Source organism: Morus notabilis, unplaced genomic scaffold (assembly GCF_000414095.1).
Source record: "Morus notabilis unplaced genomic scaffold, ASM41409v2 Scaffold997, whole genome shotgun sequence".
NCBI lineage: Eukaryota > Viridiplantae > Streptophyta > Magnoliopsida > Rosales > Moraceae > Morus > Morus notabilis.
The window spans coordinates 231,064-244,767 of NW_010362888.1; the positions used below are offsets into that span (position 1 = coordinate 231,064).

Sequence of the window (13,704 nt, forward strand, 5' to 3'; positions counted from 1 at the left end):
TACTGCTGTTTAAAAATTCAACGAACTTAAGTTTTGCCTTTTTTGTTTATACTACCTGATTTGAAATTTTATTTATTAAGCTAGCTCTTTTTTGTTTCCTTCCCAAATTAATTCAAGAACATTTGCACTAGCAATATGCAATTTATTAGATTGCCAAAACCATCAAACATAGATGACACCTGAATTAGTGATGATTAATTGTTGTTGTTGTCTATTCAGATTCAGGGTATGTTTAGTACTGATTTTTGGAGCCCAAAATCAATTCTTTAGCCAGTCACAACTGAAATTTGTGTTTAGTAAAAACTATAAAAAGTGATTTTTAAAGAATTTTTGAAGAATTTTTTAAGAATTTACAGTTAAAATCAGAAGCAGTCCAAATGCAACTTTGACTTTTAAATTGTGCGGCAATCACCTTGAAGTACAATTAATAAAACTTTTATAATACCCATAATACATTTAGAATCAATACTTGTATAATTACAGTTTACTAAATTACTTTTTATAACAGCTATTTTTTGCAGCATAACTAACAATAATTTTTCTAAACTCAAGAGTACTATTAAACTGGCCCTTAGATAGAGAAAACACATAGTTATAGGTTTTGTCTTTCCTTTTAATGTGCTTCTTTGTTTAAGCATTCAAGAACCCAACTTTGAATAGTTAGATTCGCTTGCAATTATTACCCTCATGTTTTTAATTTTATTTCCCGTCTATAATTTTTACACAGGGGGCTGATTTGGACTTGGTCAGGGTTGTTAGAGGAAATTTTATCCCAGATTTTTTTGAGATGACGTATTTTTTTACATTGGAATGCTCAGACAGTCGCTTCTGTGAAGCTAAGGTCTCTACGAATGATGAATTTGATTATGATTAGTTCCCCCTTGGAGATTTTTAGGCCTGCAAAGTATTACAAACGGTAACTGAACGCATATTCTGCCACTAATTATTTACTTTTTGGTACTTAAAAGTCTTGTGATGTACAATATTAGATCATTTTTATTTCCAATCTATATGTCAATTCTTCATTCGTTCATTTCATGTTGAGAATTCCTTGGTGGTATAGGCTTTGTATTGTTTTTATTTATTTGTCACCCGTCCTTGCCAACTTGAATTTTCTACATGACTCCATCTTTATATAGCTAGGTTTTTATGTTTTATGTTCCTCCGTATTTCTTTTCTTGTTCTAGTCCAAACTCAGAGTGTGTTCATTTGCACAATTCAAGTCGTATTCATTTGCACAATTCAAGTCATGATTTTAGTAGTATATGTGAAAGAAAAATATTGTAGCAAAAAAATTGAGAGGATGTTTGGTTCATGGATTCAGAACTATTCTCAATTTACGTGTATTTTTTATGAGAAAAAACACTGTAGCAAGCCACGAACTATCATCCGAACCATAGTACGGATCCTTGCTCCAAACGCACCATAAATTTGAATTTATGTGAAAGAAAACACTATAACAATATAACTTGAGTCATGACTTGAATTATAAAGAACAAGACCGTTTACTTCTCTATGGTGGTTGTCTAATTTTAATGCAATATTTGCTTTTAATTTTACGCAATCCTTATACCTATAGGAAGTATATGTTATTTTTATTGGGCGTTTTGCAAATTAGTTGTCTTTTGTAATGTAATCAAGTAGGGGAGACAAAAAGGAAAAAAAAATGATTGAGAGGTCTCGTTGAGCACACGAGGATGTAGAAACGCATGTAGAATGACTTCATATAGGTCTTTATGTTTAAAATTTTTTTAAAAATTTCCCCCATGAGATAAGGGCTAATTTGATGCGATAAGGTCATAATTACCCTTATTAAACAGTCAGGTAAAAGAAACTATTTAAAATTTTAACTATGATTTTAATTTGACCAACATTGCAATGAATTTTAAAATTTAGAGAGTAAATTACTAAGATTAATAGTTAAAGGACCAATTTACTAAATGTGTAAAGTTGAGGGGATGTCCGTATAAAAAAGCCCTATAATTATGTTTCACCTGAGCCCGAGGTAAACAAACGTGATTTTTTTAAGATAAAAATTAAAAGAATTTTTCTCAAAAACGTCCGCCTTTCATTCAAACATTCGTTTCATTTTTCTATCTACAGAAAATCCTTAAAATACTTATCCTCCTCACTTTCTTATACATCACTAATAGATTTATTGTTGTGACGTACCATCCTGGATACATTGAAAATTGTCTATAATTTAGGAGTATTTTTAAAATCAATCATTGAAATATAAGTACTAATTAATAAAAAAAACAATATGATTAAGATATCTGTTGTGTGGGAAAATATGCGCTGCCACGTCAGTGCGAGAGGGCGGAGCCTCAAGGGGCGTTCGAACGGCCGACCCCTCCAAGGAGGAGAGGCCTCCGAACGGCCGACCCCTCCAAGGAGAAGAGGCATCCATTAAGCAGGTTCTTGAATCTGCCAGGAGCCCCAAGGGGGATCCAAACGGCCGACCCCTCCAAGGAGGAGAGGCCTCCATTAAGCAGGTTCTTCAATCTGCCAGGAGCCCCAAGGGGCATCCGAACTGCCGACCCCTCCAAGGAGGAGAGGCCTCCATTAAGCAGGTTCTTAAATCTGCCAGGAGCCCCAAGGGGCATCCGAACGGCCGGCCCCTCCAAGGAGGAGAGGCCTCCATTAAGCAAGTTATTAAGGTCGACCCTTTGTACCGTCGACCATTTGTACAGCCGACCGCGCAAACATGGGTTCACGTCCCCAGAAAGGCCCCTGAGTGGACAAGGGAGTTGTGTCTTGGTTTGAAGAATGTCAGTAATAAGCATTAATTACAAGCCTCTAAACCGCCCTTTAACGAACGATGGAGAATTAAAGGAGAATCTGCAGAGCCGTAATAGGAGAAACTGGATGAATGGACAGTCCAAAAGCTGTTAGCAGGCTATGGGTCTAGGCCCATATAGTAGTAGGCACTCAAGTGGGTAGGCCTACAGAGAAAAACCACTCATGAAGAAAACCTTGGCTATAAAAGGGGGGAAAGTCCCGAACAGGAGGGGGCTCTCTCTTCCTCACTCTACATGTAATTAATAGTCAGAGAAAATATATGCGAAAACACAGTGGATGTAGCTCTTCATTAACAGAGTGAACCACTATAAACTTCATGTGTCCTTTCATTTAGAAATTACATTCATATTTCCTACACCACTTAGTTTACACGAATAGTTCATAAACATTATTTTCAGTATATAACCAGTATTAGGCCGGAAACCCAACAAGATACCAAGAGGTATTCCGGCGTAACCATGTTGATGAAATTTCACCGTCAACAATTGGCGACTCTACTGGGGACCGAACCCATAATCTCTGGTTAACGTATTGGCCCCCGACGACAAAGAAGTAATCAACAATCATGCCTCCAAGAAGAAGGGAAACCACCATCAATCGGACCAGCAAGATGGAGGAAAACCTCACGCATCTAGCAAATGATGGGAGGGGAGAAAATCAACCCCCGGTAAGGAATGAAGCTCCACCCCCACTGCCCCCCCGGATATGCCACAGCTTGACCTGGTGAAGATGTAGGCACAGCTAAATACTCTGATCGACTTGGTGCGGGGACTAATGATCGTTGTCGAACGATTGGACGGGAAAAACTCTATGCCGCCTCTAGAAGATGCCCCGAGACCACCGAAAGCTGCCATGGCTGGGAACCAGAATCCTGGTGACCACCAAGGTGCCCCGGAAGGGATCGAGGACAGTAAAAATATCATAGGCAACGAGAGGCCTCGACCGTCTCAATCCCTCGACAGCCATTAAAGGGCCGCTAGACGCCGAGCCCGTGGAAACAGAGTAGCCGGAGGCTTGAAAAACCCTGAAGCGCCACCGCAGAACCCGGAAAGAAATATCCCTAGAGATTCGGGGTCGGTACAAGAGGGCGGAGATTCAAGGGGCGTTCGAACAGCCGACTCCTCCAAGGAGGATTCAACCAAAGATTCATTATAGTAGGAAATAAATCGGCAGGCAAAAAAAAGAGGCGCTAAAACAAAACCTCAACCTAGCTTGAGGCAGTCCAAAGGACAGCATCGACCTGGGGGGTAGATGTTGTGTGAGAAAATATGTGCTGCCACGTCAGTGTGAGAGGGCGGAGCCCTAAGGGGCGTCTGAACAGCCGACCCCTCCAAAGAGGAGAGGCCTCCGAACGGCCGACCCCTCCAAGGAGGAGAGGCCTCCATTAAGCAGGTTCTTAAATCTGCCATGAGCCCTAAGGGGCATCCGAACGGCCGACCCCTCCAAGGAGGAGAGGCTTCCGAACGGCCATCCCCTCCAAGGATGTTTGAGCGATTTAGTTTAGGTGGTTTGAGCTTAAGACAAAAAAAGTATGCAATAATTTATAAAAAATTATAAAATTGTTAAACCGTAAAAATAAAAATAAGATTCAAGTTTACAATATATAACTCAAAAATAGTAAATGTATAAAAGTTCACCATTTAAAGTTTGAATACAAACCAACATAAATAGAATATTGTGTATTTTAAAAGTACAGAACTTTTACTATGACTAATAAAGACTAAAATAAATATAAAACAATATTTTAAAAATTAAAAAATTATATATGTATATTTTTAAGTAGATTATTGGATGGTTTGAGTGGTTTAGGGAGTTTAAACCACATACCAAACCGCTCAAAAAAATTACATTATACAAAAGGCTTATTTATAAAGAATTCTAATAAACTATAAAATAACCATTACCAAAAACAAAAAACAATAACTTATCAAAAAATATAAAATAATAACTTTCTCAAAACTAATTTAAATCAATTACCCAACACTTACATACCCATAAATGCATGGATTTTTACGCAATCAAATAATATTGGAAGAATAAGAACAACCATGTCTTAAAATACACATAGAATATAGATACATTAAATTTTAAACGATTTTCTTAATTTCAAGTGTCCATAACATGTGGATATTTATAAGTTGATTGGCTTTCTTCTTTCTACGTTTTCCATACGACGTTTCTTTTCAACTGTCCATAACATGTGGATATTTATAAGTTGATTGGCTTTCTTCTTTCCATGTTTTCCATACGACGTTTCTTTTCAAGTTTCGATAAAGCAAGTAGTCGATTACTAATATATGAATACTGAGTTCATGATTTATTCCTTATCTGGCTCTTATTTTCCTTCTATTTCTGTCTCTTTTAACTGCATTTATTCTATTCTCCTCTCAAATTCAATCTCTTTACTATAATTTCCATCCAATCAATAAATCAATAACGCAAAAGGAGGGTAGGAAATAGGGGTGGGCGAGCCCCATCCCATTCACATCCTAACACAAAATGTTGTTGTATAATATCTTTAAAAAAAAAAGAAAAAAGAAAGTAGTGATTTAACTATTGTTTAGAAAAAATCTCTCATTTAGATTAAATACATTATTTGCTTATAACCACAATTTATGTTCACCCAAAGGCGAAAAAGCCAAGTGTCAAAAAAAAAAAAAAAACTCTCACATACAATCACATTTAACTTTTTTACTACAGTAAAAAACTCTCACATAAAATTACATTTCAACTTGAATTAAAAACTCGAATCAGCGAACTAAACGGGCCCTAAAAAAGTCTTTCGAATTTACCTTTTCATACGTAATAAATTTCCTCCATTTTGGAGTGTAGGCATTTTCGTTCCATTAAGTTACATTTTAAGATTTTAACTACAGACTTGCTCGAATTACTCTTGGGTGTATTAGATATGGGGTAATCTTAAAAATAAAAATGTAAAATTTTCAAATTCTCATATTTAATATAATTATTAGATTTTTTTAAAATTCGTTCATATTCTTTTATAAAATTTGAGTTTAAATTCGAGTTTGGGGCTAAATTCGAGTTCAAGTTTCTCCTTCAACTCAAGTTTATAAACTTGAACTCAAGTTAATGAACAATATTTTTTCTATTATTAAAAATGTCATAACTTTTTCGTTTTAATTCTGATTGAGATGATTTTTTTTATGCATTCACAACGAAAAGGCGAATAAAACCTCACCCATATATCTTATTAAAATTTTTCATCACTATTGAATTTTTATTAAAATATTATTTAAATATAAATTTAAGTTTTGACTCATCCAAACACAAACTCAAAAAGATTCTCAATTTAAATCATAATTCAAATGTACATATCTAAATACAAACTCAAATTATAACTTTAAATTAAATTATAATTTAAATTTAATTTAAAATCATCACTCAAATCACCTTAACTAAAAAATGTAAAAGAACAACCCTTGCGAAAGGAATCTCGATACCATGAAAATAATTAAAAAAACAACATTATCAAATCAATGATTCACCAACAGACCAGCAACTCCTTCCCTTCCCCACCACCAACGCTACAGACCCGCCGTTGCAGAATAAGGTCGTCGCTACTACCCATTGTCATTGCATCCCACCGCCGTCGCAGCCCATCACGACTGGAGCCTTGCAGTGTCGCATATCCCCACTCCAACAACCCCACTGTTAAATGCGCTCATCTGCACCTATCCTCGCCGGAAGGCCGCGAATCACCAACCGGAGCCCTTAATCACCACCCATCCTCATCTACAGTAGCGATTGCCTCGTCTCCATCCTCACTGTTGCCGATCCGCTAAACTCAGCCCCTCCCAAATCAAGAGAGAGAAACGTGTTTTTTATTTTTTGTTTTTTTAATAAACTTCTCCTGGAGAAAGAATAAGAGGCGTCATATGTTTATTTTTTTAAGTTTATTTGTTTATTTTTTCATAATTTTTAAAATTTAGCACCAAATTTATTAAAATTTTTAATATTTATTCTTTATAATATTTTTTAAAACTAAGGTGTAAAAATTATAATTGAAAATTATAATAACTCAATTAAATAAAATTTAATTTAATTTAATACCATTTAAAATTAATTTTATAAAAAAAATTACATTGTATTATTATGCACAACTAAAACCATAAAATAACATTCTTAAAAATTTAACAAAAAAATTTCTACGCAAAATTAAACATGATAATTTAAATTTCTAAAGAATCATATCACCCACTATCACTTTTATTCACTTTCTAAAGAATCATATCACCCACTATTACTTTTATTCACTTTCTTAGATATTTAATTTCTAACTATCACTTTCATTCACTTTCTTAAATATTTAATTTCTATTGATTATTATGTATTTAATTTTTATTAATTATTGTATACCAAATGCATACCAAACGCTCCTTTAAGACGCTCCTTCTAAGAGAAAGTCTCCTTAAGAGAAAGTCCCGATCGACGGGTTTTAGGTTTATCTTTCGACTGTTTTTGTTTTACTTTTTAAAGATTTTTTTATTGTTTCTTTCTTGTATGCAATGGAATTTTGCAAATCCCATAGTGGATCATCAAAAATATGAACTTCATAATTATAATTTAATAAAGGATAAAAAAATAAATATCCCTGCTTTCTTTTTTTTTTCCGTTAAAAAAAGGGGCATGGCGTTTCAAGATTTATTCAACCTCGACAGCTATTCATGAAACTTGCCGTTTTTTATATATAAGACGGGTTTATAATTCGTTTTAAAATGATTTTATTTTTTATATGAAAATAAAAATAAAAATATTTTTAATTTTAAACATAAATTATTTTTAAAAATAGATTTAATAATTTCATCAAAAATTATTTTTAATATAAAAAATTTATTAATGTCTCACTCAGAGAAAATAAAAACAAAAATAAAAAATGATTAAAAAATATTTTTTATTTTTTTCTCATTTTACACTAAACTAAAAAATCGTTTTTATTTTTATTTTTTATCTTTATTGTGTTAAACGCCGTTTCTCAAAAAACGTAAAAAATAATAACGGGATCAATTCTAAACACGGCAGCCAGCCACCATAGTGTCTTAATTTTTATCTACATACATATACACAATATATATATATATATATATATTTGAGAGCACAAACCAATGGGCAAAATGGTTGTGCAATTCTTGATCGTTGAAAGCATTTGAAAATTGAAACGACCTAATCAAAGAAAGCAGACGCCGCCAATATTTAAATCTACTATTACCACTTCCTTTCCAAAATAAAGGTCAAACACAGAAGAACCACTACTACATGACTTAAAAAGACTAGAACGTAGCAACCACGCATGCATGAACAAAAGCATTAGCTACGCTCTCTCTCTCTCTCTTTTACGACGACCCAGACTCGAAAATTACATGAAGACTAACACGTACGTGACATGACACTGCTAAAACATGACCTGATCTAGTAAAAGAAAGTACAGACAACGTCGTACACAAAACCAACGACGTTATTATTCTCATAAACCCATGCATGCATGACGTCGGATACATGCATATTGATCGTATATATATAGAAACAAAACGAAACGACGACGTTCTAAGGTGGCTTAGCTTTTAGTCCTGAACTTGGACTCGTCGATGGGGATGCCCTCGCGCTGTGCACGCTCCTCCGAAGACTCCTCGCTGGTGCTCAACCCACCCTTGCGCCCCATTTCCTGATACCCTCCTTTGCCCAGCTGCTCCTTCCTCGTCTGCCCTCCTCGGCTCCTCCCTAATTCAAATTAACTCACTAGTGACATAAATATACGAGTAGATACACACACACACACACACACACACACACACACATACTTGTGTGTCAAAATGTAAAATAGTACAAGTGAGATATGAAATAAACCGGATATGCATACCTTTTAGCTGAATATATATATATACACATATACATACATATACTATGTAGGTAATGTGTTATCTGTAATTATCTGTGTAAATACGTGTTTTTAATGGTTATGTTTTTATTTGTGACTCTTTTATGGTTATGACTTTATTAGTTACTATTAGTTACTATTGATTGGTGGTTACTATTGATTTAATGACGTGATGTAATAAATTAATTGTCATAAACTCCTTTAGTTAACTATGTAATTTGTTACGGTTGGATTAATATTTTATAGCTAAAAGAATGGTTGTTATTGAAAGATAAATATGATAATTAATAAGTAAATATTGAAGTAGCCACCGAAACTAATATAATTAACCTTCAGCGAGGTGCTCTTGGGCTTCGAGGCTTTTGCCGCCAGTGCCACCAGGGACGACGGTCTCACCCTGCTTGGCCCTGGCGTCGAGTTCTTGCCTGCTCAGGTCTTGCTGATTCGAAGCCATCTCTCTTACTGGAATCACTCTTCTTACGATCAAATGTTGTTGTTGTCGTCGTCGTTAGATTAATGATGAGGTACTACGCAGGTTATATGTAAGTTTCTTAACTATGATCTGATGATTATAAAACGACGTATACTTCATGCCTTTTATAATCCACCACAACAAGTTGAGAAATATTTTTTTTTCTCTTTTTTTTTTATAAGAGAGAAAAGGGCACAGCTTGTGGGAGCGGTTGACAAGTGTGGGAGTGACGAGTCAAGAAGGGGAAGAGCTGCTGGACACGTGGAGGACTATGGTTTTGAAAGGAATGACACGCTTACACGATGCCTTTTGCCGCTACTCAAAACGACACGAAGGACCCCCACTCGAACGACACGTCAATATTTCATTTGTCTCTTTTGTTTCAGTTCCAGTGCCGATTGGTGAGAAGATTGGAGATGCAAAATATATTTGTTTAGATAAAACTAGTGGAATTCCCGCGCGTTGCTGCGGTATTTGATGTTGTATCATATAAAAGAGTTTTTATTATTCTAAATATAGTTACAAAGATATGTATATATATAAAATGTCTATTATTATTACAAACGTAGTTCTAAATATATATAGATATAGTATCATAATTGGAAATATATTTATATATACATTGTAATAGAGTAACGCCTATCAGATTCAATACGCTATCTTTTTTAACTGCAAAATAGAAATGTTAGGAAATCATAATAAGTCAATACAATATATAAGTAGCTTGATAAAGTATTTATATAGATAATGTATAATAGAAGATGTAAAAAAAAAATTTATTATCTTTTCTTTTGCCGTTTTGTAGAAGATTCTTTTGATTTTGATTCAGAGCTAAAATTAGAAAAAACTATTTAGATGTATATTTAGAAACGTTTAGAATAATTTTTATAGTAAATATATTTTATCTTGCGCCTGATCTTTTGAGAATTAGAGTTTGTGGATTGATTGTCATTGGTGATGATATAAGTGATGGACTTGTTTGTTCATGGCTGAAATGAAAATAAAAAAATTATTTTATATATTTATGTTGTTGGCATACTTTTTGGTGGTAAAGGAGATTGAATGTCTTCAAATATTTTAAATGCAACAACTGATATTTGGTGGCCCCTTTGTTGAAAGTAGACTTGGAAGATTTTTATTTGTCCACGGAGCAGATCGATGATTGGTGGAATTACATATGGATCAGTATATCCTTCGTCAATGGTTAGTGCAAAACATGGCCTTTTAATTAGTGCCTGTGTTGTTTTGCCAAATATAGTAATATTCATATCTCCAGTATTATCTTCAATTTCGATATTTAATTTGTACCTATAATATATATATATAGTATAAATATGGTAATTTACCATGGAGATGGCATTGTCTTGATATGACCATGACTATCACACCACCAACCAATTCTTGATTGTTTTAATTGTCGGTAGCAGGTGGGGCAAGAATTGTAATACCAGCCTTGATTTGTCGAGATTCCTGTTATTGTAGCTCGTATTGTGAATCGTGTGGACTGTATATGTAAGAGAATAATAATTAGTTGAAATTTTAAAATAAAAGAAAAAGAAAAAAAGAAAAAATTTAATAATACTAAACAGTTGATTTCAGGATCTAATGTTTGTAATTCAATTATTGTTTTCCTGTTTTCCATTCTCTGTTCTTCAATAGATTGGATTGGTGTTTTCGGTGCTGGTAGTAATTCTATTTCTTGGCTTTGCTGAGAGAATCTATGTATATATAATAAATTGATGATATAAAAAATAATAAAATATTTAAGTTTGTGTTATAAATAATATATATATATATAGATATATTCTATAGTAATAATTTTACGTTGTTTTCAATGTAGCAGTTTCAGGAATATCTGGATTGATGTAAAAAATTATTGCAGAAGTGCTAGAAACATATGGATTGACTAAGATATTAACATAAGTATTAATAATATAATGATAAATATTTTATGTTAATATGTTTAATAATTATAATAAAGTGATGTGAAATATACCTAGATATTGTTTGACCAACATTGCGGCAAAAACTGCTACAAGGGGAGCTTGAAGTGATTTGATAACATTTTCTTCAAATTTGTCTGTCTTTTGTCCCCATAAGGTAACCTGAAGCTGTTCATTTCTATTGGAAAAGTAAAAAAAATGTTCAAACATTTAGAAATAAATATTTAAAATGATGCTGATACGTTTTCTTTTTATTTTTTTAGGAAATTTTTTTATCGAAAGTAAAATAAAATGTGTGAAAAATTTATGTACCTTATATTTTGTATCATAATTGTTTGGCGTGTTGTTGGTCTGCTGTTTATATTTATATGTTCCAGTGCTTGGATACTTGTTATAACTCCAATAACATCTAATGTGAAATAAAAAGTAAAATAGAATTAAAAATAAAATATGGTATTGTATTCACAATAATGTTGTATATTACCTGTTAAAAGTTCAGTAGTATGAACTCTTTGTTGTAGCTGATCAAAATCAGTGAAGTAAAATTTATGGAATGGAATTGGTGATGCTTCGTCTACAACAGGAATGAAAGATGTTGCACGTGCAAATTGAATCATTGCATTGTGTGGAACTTTATATGTTGGTTTATTTGCATCATTGCATTGTGTGGAACTTTATATGTTGGTTTATTTGCAGTAACATAAAAGTTGTTAATGATGTACATGTTGCCTTGCCGGATTTTTTGAGAATGATGTCTATAACGTTATTTGGCATTACATCTTAATGAACAAATTAATTTTTTTATACAAACGTATTTGGCATTACATCTTAATGAACAAAATATTTTTTTTATACAAATGTATAATAATATACAATTGCCGCATATTTATAAATGTAAGAATAAATTATTTATAAATATGAACAATAAACTAAATAAATGAAATATATAAAATTGTAAAAATAATATGCGAATACAAAAGTAAATTCATACATATAATTATTTTCTTCTTCAGAGATGCTGCAACAATATGATAGTATTTTGTAATGTAATATAAATACAGACTTAATAAAGTAGGAAAATTTATTAGACATAAGTCATAAAATATTAAAAAACAATAATATATTTTAAAACAAAATATTACATAAAAAATTATTTTTAAAAATTGTATAAAATAACTATAGCTCAGGTGTAACTTTTTTTCAGCATTATGTGACAAATATAATAGAATTTAATATATAATGCTAATATGTAGCTATCCATGCAAGTGTTTTTAGATGGGAAAAAAACACTTGCGGCAACTGCATAAAATCATAAAATATATTAAAACATTATATATGTCACATAAATCAAGAACGACAAAAGGAAGAAAATATAAAAGATTTAACTGCAACAAAGGCTTTGATTGTCTAAAAACTACCAGGTGATACTATAGAGAAAGAAAAAACATTATATAAAATAGTACAAAAATAAATGAAAAAGATTAATTTTCAGAAAAATAATAGTAAAGCTTGAAAAAATATGTACAAACGAATATAACAAATATATGGAAAAAAAACGTTATGAAAAAAGTGTTCTAAAATCAGTGAATATACACTTGACAGATTGAAAGAAAAAATTATTGTTCATAACACTGTACAGTGAACAGTACCGCCGAAGAGTTTGCTTTATGTTATTTAAAATAATAGTGGTAAGTAGATCATAAAATTATGAGCAGTTTTGTAAGATTAAAATACCAATGGTATTAGAATAAGTCTAAGTAAAGAAAAACATTGGAAAGAAAAAGCAAACTGTATTAGTAAACAAAATTTAGGGAAAAAGTTGATTCAAAATAAGGATAATATATTCACAGCAATTTTTGGACAATCTATGTGATGAAAGAGGATATATGAACATTTTATGACATCATCATCGCTACAGTTCAAAAAATATTAGAGTAAAATATGTAAATCAATGAAAAATATAAAATTTATTTGTAGCTAAAATCAAATAATGTGTATGTATATGCAAACTTCAGATTTAAAAACAATGTATAAAAAATTAAATGGTTACAATACGTAAAAGGAAATATATATATATATATGTATATATCTAAATAAGTATATCAAATAGTTAGTGACAACATAAAACTTGTTTAACAAAAAATGGTTAAGAATAAAAAAGATTAACAATGAGCAATACATGATAGTAACAATTGTTAAAAATCTATTAAAGTATAGTATGAACAAATACTCTTGGATCAAAAAAGTACATATTACTATCAGCATATTCTACCTATATATAAAAGAACAGCAGCAGATGGTACATAAATGAGGGTAAAAAATATTAAAAATACCTGGAGTGCTGCCCAATAAATGCTGAATATATATTAAAAAGAGATGCACAAATAGCAATAGAAAGCAGCAAAGCACTGTTAATGGGGCACACTACTAAAGGATCGAGAGGGCAAGTATATTTGATTTTCAATGTCCAGCACCGATTCTACTACGAATAAGCAAAATACAACATAAAAACATTATTATATATTAAATATTTAACATGAGAAAGATGTTTTATAAAAAATTGAAATATAAATAGTCTATACAATATACCTAGC

General features: G+C 32.1%; 2 protein-coding genes across 2 annotated transcripts; both read right to left on the reverse strand.

Moving 5' to 3' along the window:
- Positions 1–8,315: 8,315 nt before the first annotated feature.
- LOC21391084 (em protein H5) lies at positions 8,316–9,217 on the reverse strand. Its single transcript, XM_010103133.2, has 2 exons — positions 9,026–9,217; positions 8,316–8,538 (listed from the first exon to the last, which is right to left on the reverse strand). Exons 1-2 carry the CDS (start codon positions 9,147–9,149, stop codon positions 8,375–8,377), a joined length of 288 nt encoding a protein of 95 aa, XP_010101435.1. The 5' UTR covers positions 9,150–9,217; the 3' UTR covers positions 8,316–8,374.
- A 1,286-nt stretch (positions 9,218–10,503) lies between these two features.
- On the reverse strand, positions 10,504–11,727 carry LOC112092513. The gene is made up of 4 exons (XM_024168911.1): positions 11,595–11,727; positions 11,423–11,519; positions 11,164–11,288; positions 10,504–10,671 (listed from the first exon to the last, which is right to left on the reverse strand). Exons 1-4 carry the CDS (start codon positions 11,725–11,727, stop codon positions 10,550–10,552), a joined length of 477 nt encoding a protein of 158 aa, XP_024024679.1. The 3' UTR covers positions 10,504–10,549.
- Between the last annotated feature and the right edge of the window lie 1,977 nt (positions 11,728–13,704).